Source organism: Myzus persicae, unplaced genomic scaffold (assembly GCF_001856785.1).
Source record: "Myzus persicae strain clone G006 unplaced genomic scaffold, MPER_G0061.0, whole genome shotgun sequence".
Lineage (NCBI taxonomy): Eukaryota > Metazoa > Arthropoda > Insecta > Hemiptera > Aphididae > Myzus > Myzus persicae.
In genome coordinates, this window is record NW_019104211.1 from 654,079 (window position 1) to 673,425 (window position 19,347).

Here is a 19,347-nt window from a genome sequence, read left to right on the forward strand (position 1 = left end):
ATTATTATAATAATGTGATGCACACCTATACCGGGTTAGTGGAGGCGTCTCTTGGCACTCACACACACGTACACACACACACACACACACACACACACACAGTCACACACACATATCATTATACTCGGAGCATTGACATGTGCACATACAAAATGGTTATAAATTATAATAGACCATTTATAAACGACTAATATACTGTAGCAAACCAATGTATATTACTATGTTATATTTGTCGCATTTTCCCGGAAAACCGATTTTCCGGTACCTCGTGCCAATGTTATGAGCAGTATTTGTTTGGACCACTATAAGGTTATTCGGGTAGATAATCTGTATATGAGACCTACCTCCTATACTTTTTTTAGTAATTTGCAATTTACTTGGAGCTTCTACATTTTCTCGGTACATTTATATCATTCATGTAACACGTCGTGTTGTAAGTATTTTTATATGTGATTCGAAGTCATTTGAGTATAAAACGCACAACACAACATTTTTGAAGTAAATATTATAATTTGTTTTAAGTTTATACGTTTTTAAATTACAGTTGTTGTTCGCTCTATTACAGAAAAAAATTTAATACTTAAAAATTTAAATATTTAGAATCTTATATAGCCTAAAGGCTATCATGTATTGTTAGACTCGGGTTAGACGAATACTAATAATAAATAATAATATATTAATATTTAAAACATGATAGGCGGCGTGTCGTATTGATATGTAACTTTGAAGGGAAAGATCACCCCCCTCCCCCACCAGGAGTTACCAGGTGTAATACGTATTACAATATATATATCCTATCTAGTACTTACTAAATATAATAATAATAATAATAATAATACATTTCGTACCAGCGGGGCTGGCTCTATTTCCCCCCCGACCACTTCCAGCTGGGCGGGCGCGCGCGCACTCCCGCACGCACATGCATATACGGGGACCGCCGCCGCCGATGTTAGCCGTCGGCTGCTGCGCGAATCCGTCGCCGCGCGTTATTAGTGCACGTTAATCTCGGGTCGACGGTCTTGTTAATCCGTTCGTCACGTCGCGTGTACACATCACATACACACACACACACACACACACGGCCGTGATGTTTTAGAATTTCGCGACGTCAAACAATAATAGTGATAATAATAAAAAGAAACCATTTACTTTTTATTATTATAATTATTAATAATTATTATTATTTTTTGTCGCGATGAACGGCCGGAAGAAGACGTCGTGTCCGTCGTCGTAGTGCAATAATTTACAATAATAATAATAATAGTAATAATAATAACAATAATTATAATTATTTTTATTACTATATCGTTCACCGTCTAAGTACCAACGTGTAGTGCGTTCACGTGCGTGAGTGCCAGTTTGTGCGTGTGCGCGCGCGCTCCCCGACCGCCGCGTGCAGTGTGAATCGCGCGTGGAGGCGGACCCGCCGTACCGGGACCGTGGTAAATGCGCGTGGCCGCGGTCGGCCACCGGTTGCCGGATGTCGACGCCATGGGAACAGCTGATCAGCTCGACGATGACGCCGACCACCGCGGTGGCGGTCAAGCTGGCCGTCACGGACGAGCCGCCGGAACCGACGGATCCTAACGGCACCGTGCTGCCCGGCGGTTCGGCGGCCTCCGCCAGCACGACAGGTGGCATATTCGGTACCCTGCACAGGCACATACCAATACTGTCCAGGCTGTCGTCGAACAAGTCCGACAAGGCGCACTGCAGGTTAGTAGGTAACTACATACCTAGCACGTTCCCGTCGCACCCAACCCTCCCCCACGATCTAATCCCTTCGTGAAACTTATTATTATTCTTTTCCTTCAATTGGTTTTTGTTTGAATCGATGAATTTCGTACCTATCCACTGCACCGCTGTTATGTCATTATGTTCTATTCGAAAACGTATGTCATTTTTTCGGGACGAGTTCAAAACCTAATGATTTTATCGTCTCCCTCATTTATCCAAGGGCTCTTTTACCTGTTCTAACACACCCCATACGTTTTAACTCTAACCTTCATTAGCAGGTTTCTTTTGAAATGTTGATCATAAAAAATCTCAATACACAAAATACGGCGGATTGTGATGAGGGAGAAGCCACGATTGTGGCTTTCTGGTTGCAAAACTGCCATTGTTAGGTTACATGATTTTGGTGTTCATTAAATTGGAGTTTTCACAGTATTTTAATCGAAAATGACAAAAAAAATTTAAATTTAACCATAAAGACAAACTCTTAATAATTATTGTAAGGTATAAAAAGTTTATTGAACCCACACAGTACTATACAGTAGGTATACATTATATAATACTAAAATATTTTTTTTTAAGTTATACAGTAAAAACATAAAATTATAATGAATAAAATCATTCTAGTTTCTAGTGAATCAAATCTATAAAAAAATGTAAAAACCAATGAACAATAATATGAGTCACTTTATATTCGTCATAACTGATGATAAATCATCATGTAACTATATGTATTATTTATTAATTTATCATTTATATTACTCGTATTTGTATTACTTATTTTTTTTACGTGGTACTATCTAATAAAATACCTAAAATTAATGCTTAGAAATATTTGGTAATGAGAATAATGAATAAATATTTATTGTATCTGCAAAACATTGTATAATAGTGAAAAAAAACGATAATGGTTGGTTTTAAAGCTGGCGCATATGGCACTATGGCTGTAAAACAAATTCGGTGTTACATTTGAACAGTTTATCATTTATAATAATTAATGATATAATATTATATGCATTTCGTGAATCCTCAAGCGATATATTTTTTTGCAATACTGTACATTTGCCACGATAATTATATTATATTATAGTGATTGATTTGCGTCAAGTGAATTGAGATTTGATAGTTAAATCATGCAGATTGTAAAACCGGAAACTTGTCAAACCGTCATTCTGGTGTGTGATGTAATTTACTAAAACACGATGACAGTGATAGTGTTGCATTACAATGAATCTAACGCTCTCCCCTTTTTTTTTACTATCAAATAACACCTATACTGTAATAGTTTATATAATTTAAGATATTTTATTGAGCCTCAACTAGAGAAGAATTGCATTTTTTTTTTAAAGCCAACAATATTTGCTTCCGTTACAACGTATCAGCGTACAAGATAGTTGATGTTATATTTAAAATCAAATAAAAGGCCAACAGTCAATTATATTAAAACCTATAGACTATAATACACTACAAGGACCATGGAAATATTATATTAAATCGTTTTAAATCATTGAAGTAACTAATAATATATAATAATATATTATGCACATATATCTATTAGACAATATTGTTCACTTAACACTTTGATTTCATTAATAATTTGATTTAATTTGAACGTACAAAATTGTTTATTATATGTGTGCAATTTTTAATATTTATAGTAGATACCTTCCAATATTATAAAATTTTAATATAGATTTTCCGTATTCTTAGTACAGCGTGTTTCCTTTGAATCACTTTTTTTGCAACCTGCACTGCAGGGGCCACCATATTAATCGTTTCTGCACTGTTCCAATTTTAATACATTATCTATACTGCAGATGAAGCAAGTACGTTTAGATTCGAATTAATTTTTTTATTGAATTTGAAAGAATCATCTTCCGTGTTTCATAATAATAATAATTGACTTCTGGACGACCTAGGGTATAATAACATTATATCGATAAGGCGAATGATACGAATTCCGTTGTGACGTTGATTTATTGTGTATTGTTTTTTTTATTATTATTATTTATTAGTAGTAAACTCATTAAATTTTAAATTCGTTTTTCAGACAACGTTCAATTTATATAATACATGAACCTGTAGTAAAGATTTCATTGTTTTTTTTTTTTTACATATAATATATACCTACCTAATTTTATCTTTTTTTTTTGAAAACATGTCCAAAAAATAAATTTTAGTGACATTAATGATGTGTAAAATATATGAATTTTACACAACGTGTTTCTTGATTTTTCAGGTCATTGACACGTGTAAGTGCCTATACGCGTTTTCAGTTAAAAACATTAATATTGCTTGGAGAAATAATAAAATTGATACAAAAATTTACATATAATACAAACCAATATTATATGTGGTTTATATAAAAAGTGATTATTTTAAAGAACACTCAATATAATCCTATACATTTTTTGAATTTTTGTGATAAATAATTTTGCGTAATTATGTATATCTATTTTTTGCATTTATTCATGGTGAATTATTATTATTTTTTTTTTTATATTACATGTCAAGTTGTTAACCCATATTTTTTGTCTCATAGTATACTGAAACAAAAAAAAAAAAAATAATCACGGTGATATACAAAATGTTAAACAAAAATGCATGTATTATAAGTACTTAAAATTGTATAAAATATTTGTATTTTTTTTTAAAACACAAACAACACAAGAGTTCTGTTTTTAAAATTATCACTTTGTTTATGATTGTAAGTATATAATAAAATAATAACTCCGAAAATTATATTATATAGGTACATTATACCTATTTTTCAAGTAGGTAGGTACATGTATTATTTTCATTATATTGAACAATACTAAAAAATTCTCGATTCAAGAAGTGATGTACCATGTTACTATGTATCAATTTTATTGAATTATTTTTCTACTATATTCCAAGTTGTTTCAAATTTAGATTAAAATTCCTCACCATAATTACTTTAACCTTAGTCTTTTATTTTTGAGCAAATTTTATTATGACATCTATTTTTTTAATTAGAAACGAATAGTTAAATCTGCATAAAATTACCAAAAATTACGATGAAGCGAACGCCCGGATGAGGCATTTTCCAATCCTAAATTTTTTTTATATTGAGTTTTTGTATTAAATAATTGCTATACCTATAACAAATTGAAAAAGCATTATACGAAAATCATGCATGATACAATATCCTGTTAAGCCAAGTTAACAAAATATATTATTATTTACTATGTATAAGCACACTTGCCCTTCTCCTTCTTAGACAAATTTCCTGTGCCTATTGAATTAATAGGCAATACAATAGTTTCAGTGGTGTGTAAATATAGGACAATATTCTTAGTTCGACTCCATTGAACAGCTATAATGTCCGGGGAGGTTTATGTAGGTTTGGTTTTTGCATTTGGACTGCATTTTTTTATTTATTTTTATATTAAGAATCTATAATATACTAAAGGTATAAAGACAGAATGACTTGGGGGAGTCTATTGACACTTCTTCAAATAGTATGGTTGGTGTTAATTGTTAAGTTAATTATTACAATTAATGTTATTGACGCACCTGACTTCATTACAAATGTACAAATAGTATTTCTGTATGTACCTAAATGTATACTGCAAAACACCCCTAATAATTAATAAGTAATTAAAAATCACGATGCACATTAATCAACTAACTGAATGTATACCAAACGTATATATATATATATATATATATATATATATAGTGTACATCAGCGTAGACATGATTATGAAATTGGGAAGAGGAGGTCAAGCATAAATGAACCCGAGTTTTTACAGTTTTCGTTCATAAATAATATATTTAATATGGAAACAAATGTCAATGAGGGTGAGTGGTTTAAACACCTAAATGCAGGGGGGCTACAGTGCTACACCACTGATAGTGTATATTAAGGAACTAATTTTTAAACTCAACCATACATACAATATTATGTTGGATACCTAATTAGATAAATTGCATAACGATGTCATATAAAAGCGGTGGGTTGTGGGCAACTGGTGGCCCGCAAGCCTTTTTTTTCTGGCCTCAACTACATTTTAAATTACATTATAAACAAAATAAATACTAATTAAAATGTATATTTTAAAATTTTAAAATTTTAAATGACTTCTTTTTGATTTCTATGCTCTGGCCTGCTAGATTTAGATTTTCTAATAATTGGCCATTTAGTGACATTGAGTTGCTCATCCCTGTCATAGGTATAACAATAAATTACACAATTATAAAATATGATGTTGAAATACATCGCCGTTTTTCGGTAAACCGCACGTTCGTTATATTGGATCCTTAAATTTAAAAAGTACGTTATAAGTTACCGATCTTGCTCCTGATTTTAGTTAATAAAAATAATAACATAATATTATTAGGAATCATGGTTTTTATAAATTAAGTAGGTAGTTCATGATATTTAAATAGGGAAAAATAACAAGCAGTAGTTTACACTGACCATATACTGAAAACACTTGCAAATTAATAAGTACCTATCCAATTTCAGAATATTGTAAGCTCTTTGAAATTTAACAAACTTACAATTACTCAACTATTAGTACCTATTCTAAACTTATATTGTTCACATTGGCTCTATAAATGGGTACTTTTAAGAAATTATGGCTGCAAATTATTTTAAATTGTAAAATAAAAAAATAATTTGTATAGTAATCATCATGTTTCAATTTAATTAATTCTTTAGATAATGAATACTTATCATATTTTTATTTTATAAGAACTATATCGAATTCATTAGATAATATGCAGTGCATAATTTGGTTTCAATTACAGTAATTATTAGGGTTATTAATTATTGATATTTGATGTCAGTAAACATCTTGTTATACTCGCCCATATAGCTAGGTAATAAATAATAATAATAGTAATAGAACTTGAGTATTTATTATTTGTTCCCCCTCTTTGAAGAATATAAGAAATTATGTATATTATATTCACAAATAGTATATGAAAATAAAAAATGTACAGTTCAAAAGTTTAATTATTTAATAATAAATTGATTACATTTTCAAAAAATAATAAATCTACCACTATTCGTAAATTATAACTATAGTTTATGTCCAAGTATAAAAAAAATAATTTTACTTTTCATAAGATAACAAAAAGGATAAAAGTAAGTAACCTCGAATTTAAAAGAGTCCTAACCTGCTAACTAGCTAACCTTTAAGTTTATAATTATAATCAAGTGATTTGATAAAACAACAAATATGATTTATCGGAAAGAGATACAGTTACTATAGACTGTTTCGTATAGTCTAGACGTTGTAATTTAAGTTAGGTAGGTAACGTATAAACTACAGTGTTGGGTAAATTACTTTTGAAAAGTAATAAAATTACGTTACTCGTTACATTAAATATTCTTATATAAATTGCATTCGAGTTATTCGACATTATTTTAATCACGTTTGTTATTTTTTCATTTAAAAAGTAGGGCATTACAAATAAAGTAATTACCTATTTAAAAATTAATTATAAAATCAGTCCATAACGACTAATAAGTAGTAGGTATACTATTAAAGTATGAATTATTATATAAATTATTGTATAGTAGTATAGTATAGGTAGGCGTACCATTGATGATATAGGTACATTGTTAATGACTTATGTCACGCATGAACAAAATGTATAAGTATTAATTCCTGAGATTTTCAACAATATTGTTGATTTTTATCTAAATTTTTCAGAACCGTAAATCAATTGTACCGATTTTTAATTTTTCTTAAATATCCTAGCCCCTAGTTTTTTTATACACTCTACATTCACAACGTATTTAAAAAAATTGGAAAATAACAAGTCACCCCACAGAAATTAATTAATTAAAATAAAATATAATTAAATCACTACAGCGTTACTGCAAAAGTAATTTCATATTTGTAATTTGCATTACCTTACCACCGACACTGAATTCAACTATTTAGTATTTATTATTATATGCTTTAAAATCGATAAGTTCTATTTATTTTACAAGATTATAGAAATGTTACCTACAATTTGGATGTAGTTGAATTTGAATTTCCATTTTTTATGGGCGGTGGTAAACTCTCCCGATTTTATGGTAAACTCTCCCGATTTTTCAAAATAGTAAATTCTCCCGATGGTAAACTCTCCCGGGTTAATATTATGTTTACCTGAAGTAAATGTGTAAACTCTCCCGGGTCAACTTTATAGTTACCTGTAGGAAGTATGTAAGCTCTCCCGAGTTGTTTTAAATGTTATTGCTACACTACGAGTTGGCTACACTGCAGAGATTGTGATTGACTATTTTTAATAGAAACTTAAATGTATATTGAATTTTTTGATATTTTATTTTTTATTGTATTTTGACTATAATATCATGTTCATAGCAGCTAAAGACATTAATTTATATTGTTATTATTATTATTATTATTATTATTATATATGATTGACTATTTTTAAACGCAACTTAAATGTATATTAAATTTATTTTATGATTTTTACTAGACCCGGGAGAGTTTACATGTTCTCTTCAGGTAGTACTCAACTAGACCCGGGAGAGTTTACACGTTTTCGTCAGGTAGTACTGGAGTAGACCCGGGAGAGTTTACACGTTTTCGTCAGGTAGTACTGGAGTAGACCCGGGAGAGTTTACCATCGGGAGAGTTTACAATCGCCCTTTTTTATGATGTGCAACAATAACTGGGTGTCTGGGTCCAAAAAGATTATAGGTATAAAATTGTTTTTATTTGGCTGGCTATAATTTCAATTGAAGTCTATTATACATTTATACGTATGTTACATAGTGAAATTTTTAGATCAACACTCACGTGGTTACCAAACAAAACACACAAGCTCATACTCGTACAATACTGTTTTAATAAAACGGAGAAATACGTCAATCTCGTATAACATAATATTTTTAAACAATTAATATAAATTATACTTGGGTACAATATTGTACCTATTATATGTGATGGACAGACACAATTGAATATATTATGTATGTTATTGTAGTCTGTAGACTTTGCTCTTGCCGATTGCGCTTTGTGGTCAATAAAAAATAATCAACTATTGACTACCTATTGTATTGGTGGTCAATATTTACAGGAAGCACCAATTATAAACTATTTAATCTGAGCTATGAAAAAATAGAATTTTTATCACCATTGTCTATATTTATTAGGTGTGAATAATTGCATAATATACTATTGATAGTCCGTTCACTGAAAATACTTAAGTATAGGTTTCATACACCGATATCCCACGTACATGAACAAATATGACTATATAATATAATGTGATAATAAATTATATACCTACCAATTTACGATTTCTAATTCTGTTCTCTTGTCTAAGACTGTAGGATATTGCTCGGTTTCGGTTTTGTTTTCAAACGTATCAGTTTGTTTTTTATTTACATTTTTTAACGACTGCTACAATTGTTTTCTAGCTCTGTTAGTTGTCATTTTGAAGACTGTGGAGTTATAATAAAATTACCATATGTCATATTATTATTACACGTACTATATTCCTTGTGACAACGTATTACACTAATGAGTAATTTGTGTCAAAACAATTGCCCTTCCTTATGGTCTCTCAAAATACAAACTAGTTAATTTTTTCTCGTTGCATCGATTCGATAAGTCAAGTGCAGAATTAAGTGTATAACTTTCCGAAATTAAGCAATAATGCAGAATTTATATGATAATTATTTTGTTGAAAATGTTATGTTAATAGATTATAGACATATGGTGAAATTGATTGACATTGAGCTTATAATGAGTTGCATTCACTGCCTCTTAAAGATGACAAATTAAAACGTTTTGTGCAGGTCTCCGTCAAAACAATTAAGTACAGTTCTTCGGCTGCCTACCTATGCACAACCCGACATCATCGTAGTGTAATATTATAGCTGCAGAATTACAACAATTATAATATAGGTGTATACAAAATCACTAAATACACGATAAACTTAAATACTACATTATAATAATTATCAGTTGTAAATTATACGTAGCTAAGAAAAAAATTGCCTCTAGTAGATTTTTGAAAACACTCGAGGTTTCCAATAATCGCAAAATATTAAAAACAAAATAATAATAGGCTAGGTGAGCTACCTGACAACGGCATTCATTAAACGTTTTCATCGATGCTAGAAATTATGGCATTAATATGGTATAGATAAACTCATTCATTTTTATATTATTAGAACTTTACTATTTTTTACTAAATTTATATTTATTAAACACTAAATAACTCATTATTTGTTTTTGATACTATATTATTTTTCAACTAAGATGTTGTTTTGGATTTGAAATTGTAAAATAAAAAATAGCCAAATATAACTTATTTATTCACCTGCCCTAAATTCTTTTTTACCTTCCTGAAAAAAAAAATTGATTTGGGCCACAGCCTGTATAATATATTTTATTACAGAGTGTTACTATTTTTTATAGCAATTTAACGTTAACTTGATGAGTAGTTTTAAAATACGACGAAGAGTTATTATGGATAACATTTATTTTATCATAATGTGGATGAAAAGTTTTCTTCTATAGTTTAACGTTTAACGAAATGTAATTTAAAAGGTTTATATAAATAAATGACTTTCCGTTTTGCCAACTATCGGAAATTATGATAATAATATCATTTTATAATATACTTAACATATTATAATATCATATTATTAATTTTATTATACCGTTTAATATAATATATCGTGTCGTGCGTATAATCATTAATCGAGTCACCGCAGTGATGGCGTGAGTTTTTGTACTTTGTGAGCCCCGAAGGGCTTTTCCCTAGCTGAGACCCCTCTGAAAAATCCGTTAACCGATTAACCGACCTGAGCCCCGGGACTCGAAAAACTATCTTTGCGTGTTTCGCCGCCAACGAGTGGAATAGTGTGGTTATCGTATAGTATTTAAATATATTTAGGACGTATCTATATGGTCTACACTTATCATATTATTATATAATAGTCTGCAGTGTCCAATAAAAATAAATAATAATGTACGTGGAAAATACAATTAACGTTTCCAGAGGTTTTCATAAAAAAGATTTCACCCTTTTCGCTTAGCAAGTGATGGTGAGCAAAACTATCTGTAGACATATCATAATATAGTATAGGTACCTACTAGGTATGTATGGGTACACGTCGATCTGCAGTATTATCTGTAATATCCTACAACGAACGAAAAAAGGACTACAGTAATTATATGTTACGCATTTCGTTTTTTTTCTTGCCTACAGACGATACTATAATTTATGGTAAACGGTTATAGACACAAACTACTTATTAGTTAATATTATACTTAATACGTGCATATTGTTTATATTACACCGAAGGAGACGAGTGATCCCGGATAATGATGATGGGTTTGCCCCCAAGTCACACGACGACGAGGAAAATAACAAAATAAAAATTATGTATTTATGTGATCAATCACGAGTTTATTTTATTTTATGTACCTCGTCGTGTTACGGTTTGCGTGTCACTTTCAATCATTGCCGTGACCGCTGCAGTTAGAATGTTTATACTTTTATACAGGGTGATTTTCCAAGCGTGCTCACCCTCATTTTATTCTTTAATTATGTATGATTTTATATTCTGATTTATTGAATATTTTAGTGGATAACTCTATAAGTACTTAAAAAAGTTGAAAACCATAATGTTTTCGATTACATAGATTGTTTATGCTATATTTAAGGAGTATCGTGTGGCGATACAATAACACCCCTTTCTCTGTTGTAAATTGTTGATTAAACAGATTCTTTTTTTTTGACAACATATTTATTTTTGTATATCTAAATCAATATTCGAGCAAAATAGATGTGCCTGAAACATTTCACTTTTTAGTCTGGTACCTACGTTTAATAATTATATTCATCGGACAATGTTTATAAATAATAAAATGCTAATAGATTAATATTGATGATAATTATTTTCAAATCATAATAGTCCCCATATTTTCTTAACATATTATCATAGACTTATAAAGTAAATGAATATTATAAAAACTCAAAAACTACTCATTTGTATTTCGATTAACGCACAACGTTAAAAAAAAAATACATAAAATCGAAGTATTTAAAAAACAGTCTCTAGTATAAGTAATTTGAAAAAAATTTAAATTTGCTTAAATGCATGGTATATACATGATAAAATGGGGTTAATTATGCTTTATTAATCACTCCGTATAATATACAGCAGTCCAACACTAGCATTATTATATATAAGTATTTAAATATTCCAACCAAAAAAAAAAAACGAGGGTATCTGAAGAATCTATGAGCAAACAAGAATAATAATTTTTTGTATATAATCATCATAAAAGAGGCGTTTGTTACTTGTTGTGTAACGCAAAACTAAATACGTACCTAATAGTCAACTTAATAATAACTTATATTATATATTATATTATACAGGTATTTGATGAATTCCTTGTGAGTTGTAATGTGCAATTATAGATATTTATTTTTCTGTTTTTTTTTTTTGTTTTTAACATCCAACATGATAATCAAACAGGATACGTACAATTATTACAATGTGAGTCCAGTGTTCTAATCACGCGTATTCGCGACGAACGTCAAACATATGGTATAATACAGATTACTGTGTGTAGGTACCTATCTATATTAAAGGTACTACTTATATGCAATTTATAATATAATATTTATGAATATTATCTAATCTTATAACGTCTGTCTTTGTACATTGTATATTTCACGATTTTGAAGTTTTTTTTTGAATGCTTTTCCCCACAATTTTGGTTTAATTCAATAGGTAGGTACCAGCAATATTCTAATTGCGAGCTAAGAATATCTACTTGTTCTGCCAAAATCATGTTCAGTCGGTTAAGCTTCAATATTCTTTTAAACCATTATCCCTGGAGCCCGAAGTAGCTCTGTGATTGGCCTCAGTCACTAACGTGTTCTGTGGTCAAGCTTCGACCGGCATTTCTAGTTCAAGTATGGGTGACAACCTGGGTTTTTAGTGATAAATCCTAACCCCACATACACGTGTCCCTCGACCAACCATAATTCCTCAGAAAATGCTAATGGCCACAGTTGCCGATGCTTAAGATTAAGAGTCGGCAACATTTTTTTTTTTATGCAAGTGTCAAAAAATGAATATTTCATGGGCCACAATTTTAACGTAGGTACTTATTTTATTTCATTTTACACAGAAAAGTATAGTCACATCAAATTTAGTATATTTTATTTCATAACTGTTAGGTTTATTAATTCAACAACGTATTTACGAACAAACGACGTTTTGATCGGCAGTTTCCAGTCCACACTATCTGAGTTCGTAATTTTCATACAACTTATACATTTTACTACAGCTTAAGATCAATAAAAAAAATTATTATCCATTCTCATTATTGTATAAGTCACAATACATCACAACGATATTTGTGCAAAAAATAGAATTGTTCAATGACATACGATACAAAATAGTAATCGCAGTAATCACTCAAATTGTTTTCGTTTCCCTTCTATCAACCTGATTGTAAGTTTCAATTCTAGCACGCACATCGGTAAGATTAAAAATAATTTGGTGTGTAAAATATATTATTTAATTCGTTAAAATTATTTTACAAATGTGTTTGAATTGTTTTTTTGAATTTTTGAATTTTTTTCAATTGTTTCACTATCAACTTATTTTTTTGTTGGTTATATATTTTTTACTAGCAATGTTGTTTTTTATTTAAATTAATTATCTATTATCTCGAGCAAAAGAAAATATTTTTCTACATACGTTGAATATTATCAAATAGCCGAATAGCCAAAAGGTATATATTTATATTTAACGAAAGGTCTTTGGTCTTGTTTGAAGAAACTTATTAGAGATAACAAACTAACCAAGTCAATACCGACAAATGTTTGTACCAAGAAATATTGTTTATTTAGTATCAGTTCTTCCGTCGATTTCACCGCGTATGTGTGTTCCTTCTTTAATGTATGCATAGTTACTTATACAGTTAATTACAGTTAATTAGTGTTTAGTGCACACCAATGATTGATGTGGAAAACATTTTTTGAGAGATGGATGGGACTCAGTGAGTTATAACTTAAAACAAGTATTTGTTATATTTTAATTATTTCAATGTCATATTTTATAGATACGAAAATTAAAACGAAAATTCAACATTTTCGAGAGCAAAAATTTAAACTGTCCGTCAATTTTATGTCCTCTATAATATGATTACCTACTTAGCTTGTGCTGCGCAAGTGGACGCGCCTTGCCTACACTAATTTATGTTGTTCCGTGTACTTGTCATAAAATAATTTATTCTAATACTTATTAGCTATTAGGACACACTGTAATAAATATATATTTAAAAACTGTACTTAAATTTTGAGTGGTCGTAATAAAAAAATTACAGGAATTATCATTAAAACCATGTAGGTACATGTTTGTTTAAAAATCATTATTTTCTGGTTTCAGAAATGTGGATCACGTCAAGTGTAATGGACAATCTCAACCAATGTGAGTCCGCTTTCAATTGTTTTGCGCATTTTGTCTGTATTGTCATATATGCTTGAACATTTTATATTATGTAGTTACGGCTGGCTTATATTATCTTGTTACCTATAAATATGTCTTATTTTAACTTTTCTGCTGTTACAGAATGTGCAAGCTCATTTGCAATTGCTATATATTTTTTTAAAAGCTTTAACATTTGATAATACATAAATTACACTTGCAGTGACAAATTCTAGCTCATTAATGATACGTTGTAAACACTATTGTAGGTTTGCCATATTTGAGGATATGCTTAATTAACTCAAATTTAAAATTAAATTGAAATTTTTTTATTTGTTAAGCAAGTGACAATTTCACAACAAATATTACAAATTATTAAATACATAAAAAATATAAACGATTTGTAGGTAAAAGACACTAATTACAAAATATCAATGCTCATATTGATTAAGTTTAATGTAATTTGTGTAAGATATTTGAAAACATAAAAAAGATATCACTTGATTGGAAATTAACTAGGTGCGTTAATTGGGTCATGAAATTTGCTCTACTTATTGTCTAATATTTGCATTCACATGTTATCACTTATCTGATATTTATATTCTATGATGTACCTATATTTTATAGTATCAATCATTTTTTTATGGTTATTTTATGTACCTTTTTTGATACTATAATGTACTACTATCTATTCCTGACCTTTTTCCTTGTGTACCTATTATTTTGTATTATTCATTCAAGTATATGCATATATCAATTGGAATATGTAATATATACACAAATAAAAAAATTTGGATTTTTGAATTTTATTTTGAAACTATTAACTATGTAATTACTTATTTATCATATTTTTAAAATATTTAAATAATACAATTAAATTATTAAGTATTTTTCCAAATATATTTCAGCATCAAAATAGTTACTTACAATTTTCAATACAATACGTCTGTCGTCTATATACGATTCCACGATGCTCTCAGTATTTCTCAAACCTAGTGTATATGTTCTAAATGTAAGCCACATATCCACAAAGTTTTTATTATAACAATAAACTTTTAAATAAATTTAAAATTTAATGAATTGTGTATTCAATAAAATGTTGAAAATTTAAAGTCAAATATATAGACATTTGAGTTATTGAAAAATGTATAGCATAATATTATGTGTAACTTTTTAGTTCCGAGTTTTTACTATTATCCAGATGAAAGATGGTTGTTTGTATCAATTATTAAATATGATACATTTTCAAATAACTGTATAACATCTGATATCCGATCAATAGTATAAATAAATATAAATTTATCATTCATGATTTATTACTACACATTTTTTTTCTTCAAATTATCTGTTTACACAATCTCCCATAAAATGTGATTTGGAGAATGATAACCAATTACTAAAATTGATTGTTTAAACAAAAACCACTATGACGTAGGTCTTAATTTCTATATTAAATATTAGAAACATTGTATTGCGAAAATTTAATAAAATTATTGATGAATATTATTTATGGTCTTTTTTTCTTAAATTCAAATTCATTGCATACGGTGCACAGAACATAAATGCTTATACGCAGATGTGCGTGATAAAATTTTGTTGACCTTGGCATTGACGTTCAATTGAACAAAGTTTAAAGAGGAGAGGAAAATGCAATATAATATAATTACACATTACCCTTTTTATTGGGTTTTAATCATGTTGTATTTATATTCATAAATCATAATCATTTCTTAGTAGGTGATGCAAAATTATTTATCGTTAATAATGAATATCATGATAGTAAAAAGAAATTTAAAATTAATGCAATCGCCAGTTGATAAATGTAAGATTTCTTCATCATCGTAAGATTAATGTAATTTATTAATTGTAATGTATAATTTGCATGATAAATTAGAATACAATAAATATTAATTGAAGACGTGGTTATAAAATATTGAATTATATACCTGCAATTATTATAGCAGTTTCTATAGTTCTAACAATAAGGGCACGTGTAAAATATCACAATAGGTAAGTACAACTGTATACAAGTGTGCAAATGTATACAAATGTGTGCTACAAAATAGAAATAGGTACTGGCAGGGTTAGAAAAACTTGAAAAGTAAACGTTTAATATTATCACAAGTTATAACTCATTCAACACGACAAATGATTTATTTTAAACATTTATCTGTAGGCACTTTGATTTATACCCATATAAATATAAATATAAATAATTTACACCCCCTCCATTAATGCAATTGGAAAGGTAGGTAGGTATCTGCACAGTTTTTTTTTATCGGTATATTATGAGTACATAAAACCTATACAGTAGAATACATTCAACATTGTAAAACTTTTACTAGGTACATATTATTTTTAATTGTGACATTAAATTCGGATTTTGATCATGTTTACTGTATAGGGTCATATATTATGCTATAATTCGTTAGCTTTGACAAAACACAGTAGTTCGTTTGAGTAGGTGTGTTCCTTTTAAATTTTAATAAAAATTATGTGAATATAATAATAGTATATACATTGTACAATAATAGCCGATAAGTATTCAAAAGTTGAGACCTATATATCATAAAATAATATCTACTCAGACACTCAGTAGGTGCACAGTTCTGTTCGAGAGATCAATAATTTGTTAATATTTAAATGGTCTAGAATGATTAGAAATTACAATTATTTAATATTACATCGTTGAAAAATTGTGCACAGCATAATCTAGTGAAACGTGACTACACTTGCATTGTTTCATTTTCTGTGATATCAGAAAAAGTCACCAAAGTTTATAATAAAATATAAATGTTTGTATTTTATGATATATAGGTATAACTATATAAGTACCCATATAATATTGTGAGTACTTATAATATTAAGATATTTATTATTTTGGTTTAGTTTAAAAAAAAAATGTGAATGTGCGATAGCTAATGAATAAATAAGAATTATACTATAATACTCAGTAAAATGTACTAGTGTCTGATTATATATATTTTTTTTTGGTTAACTTTCTAAGGTCTTAATAAAATATATTACATAAAACACGGGTTAGGTACAAAGTACAGCGACTTATAGATGTCTGTAATTTCCAGTATATCAAAGTATTTTCGGTAGGCTCCCACAATTATTGCCACATTAGGATAGGGAATTTTCCACGGGCAATGCCCATTATCCTTATAATATTATGCAAACGGACCCCGTTGCTGCAGTGGTGGCGGAGGATGGTTGTCAAAGTCTATGAACCTTGTTTTAAAGACTCGAAACCGTTTCTTAGTCAGCGATGTCAATATGTATTTTAGTAATTTCTAATAATTCTATACATCTCAGGACGCAACCAAATTTAGGCACGTAGCGTTCTTGTATGAGACTTTTTAGGGGGGTGTCTTAAATTTTGTAAAGATCCGCAAGACGAAATATTTTGTAGAAATCTGAAACATATAGCACATACTATATTATATATTTCATACATAAATAAACAGCCGATAGGGGTTGTTTCAACACACAAGACACCCCCCTGGCGACACCACTCGACACATTACTTCATTGAGGTCCCGCGGCAATGTGACACTGCAGTCGACGTTGACGACTCTGTATAATATATTATGCGCATGTGGTCGGTATTTATTGTATACAACACAAATATATAAGACTTGTGGTGTAAAATGAATTGCGGTAAGCTGGTACACCAGCGAGAAATACCGGAAACCAATAAATGGGAAAACGAAAAAAACCGACCACGAGCCGCGGTGACGTAAGCAGCCACGGTACACTGACGCCGCAGTGGCGGTGATATAACGACCGAATTGTTCTGTAAAATCTCAATAATTTAGTTATAGTTCGGTGGTATTGTACTATTATTAACCTAATCTTAGAGATGGGAGCTCTTTAAATTGTATACCGGTAAGATAAATTTAACCGATATTTATTTCATTCGGTACCGTTCATAAAGTTGAGTAACCCCTCATCTCAATTGTTTTGTTGCCATTGACTTGGCGAAAGGGGTTATCTATAGCCGATTTTGTATTTAATTAATATTTGGTTCACGAGTAGGTACTGCAGGTGAACATATTATGATTATAATAATTAATAGCAACGAAACATCGCTTTCCGTTGGTGTTACCCACTGATATAATAAATGATACAATTAATATCGTTGACTGCGTAATAAATTTACTAAATTAAATACAGACTAATGTACCTGTGAAAAAATTACGTAAAATGTATAGAACTTTTTTTATGGTAACACTTCCAACATTGGATGTAGATATTATATTTATGATATAATTTTATTATCACGACATACATAATATTATATTATATAATTAAAATACGAAACTCCTTTCATAATTGTCATAATATTTTGTCGTAGGTAGGTATAGGTATAGAATTTTTTCTTCTGTTCTCGAGGTTTCGCGAGCGTCCGCGCTGAGGGACAGACGCTTGGTCCGGCCGTAGCTGCAGTAGACGGGAGCCGCGGACGTTTCCCCTATTACGCTTCGTGCCCGAAATATATATTTTTATTTGCGTCTCACGCGTGTATACTATAATATATATATATATATTCATACAGAGTGGTCCATTTAACTGACTGTCACTAATTCTCTTAGTGACTTTGAAAAATTAATTATATATTTTAAGCATTTACGAAACGGAAACTGCAGTAAGTAGATATAGCAGTACCGGCCTATACCAACCTACATATTTTCTAAAAATATTGATGCTTAAATATCGAATAGTTTTTTTTAAATTTAAAATAACATTTGAAGTTAAGACGAACTAACCACAACTTTTACTGCTGGTACCTGCCCTAGCCGTTTTATACTACTTCCTTCTCCTAAGGTATCATACAATATGTATGATTTATATTATGTCATAATAAAAATGAAAACTATATTAATTGTCTCACATGATAACAAGTAACTGTCTCTGATATCAAGAACTCGGGATGTTCACAATGTTGGTTGTTTAAAAAAAAACAATAGATTTTTCATCAAATTGTATATATTGCTTAAAGTTGTTTAAATATATTTAATAATAATATATTCATATGACAACATATTTTCTTTACACTACAATGCTTTACCCAAATATTTTTCACTCTTCAATGAGCTTGTGAATTTTTAATTAGTTCTGAACAGTTATTTCATAAGTTAAGGATCTAGACGATC

The 19,347-nt window shown here is 29.5% G+C and overlaps 1 protein-coding gene across 4 annotated transcripts in view; it reads left to right on the forward strand.

Annotated features, from left to right (window-relative positions):
• Window positions 1-989: 989 nt before the first annotated feature.
• Window positions 990-19,347, forward strand: part of LOC111040054 (G protein-activated inward rectifier potassium channel 3-like) — a 32,262-nt gene continuing 13,904 nt past the window's right edge. The window contains exons 1-2 of one of the 4 annotated variants that reach the window (XM_022323766.1): window positions 991-1,716; window positions 14,150-14,191. In XM_022323766.1, the coding sequence (XP_022179458.1) occupies window positions 1,481-1,716; window positions 14,150-14,191 (278 nt within the window). In that variant the 5' untranslated portion in view covers window positions 991-1,480. Of the gene's footprint in view, window positions 1,725-13,594; window positions 13,761-14,149; window positions 14,192-19,347 lie in introns of those variants that run through there. The other 3 variants (XM_022323769.1, XM_022323768.1, XM_022323767.1) reach the window with 3 other exon arrangements.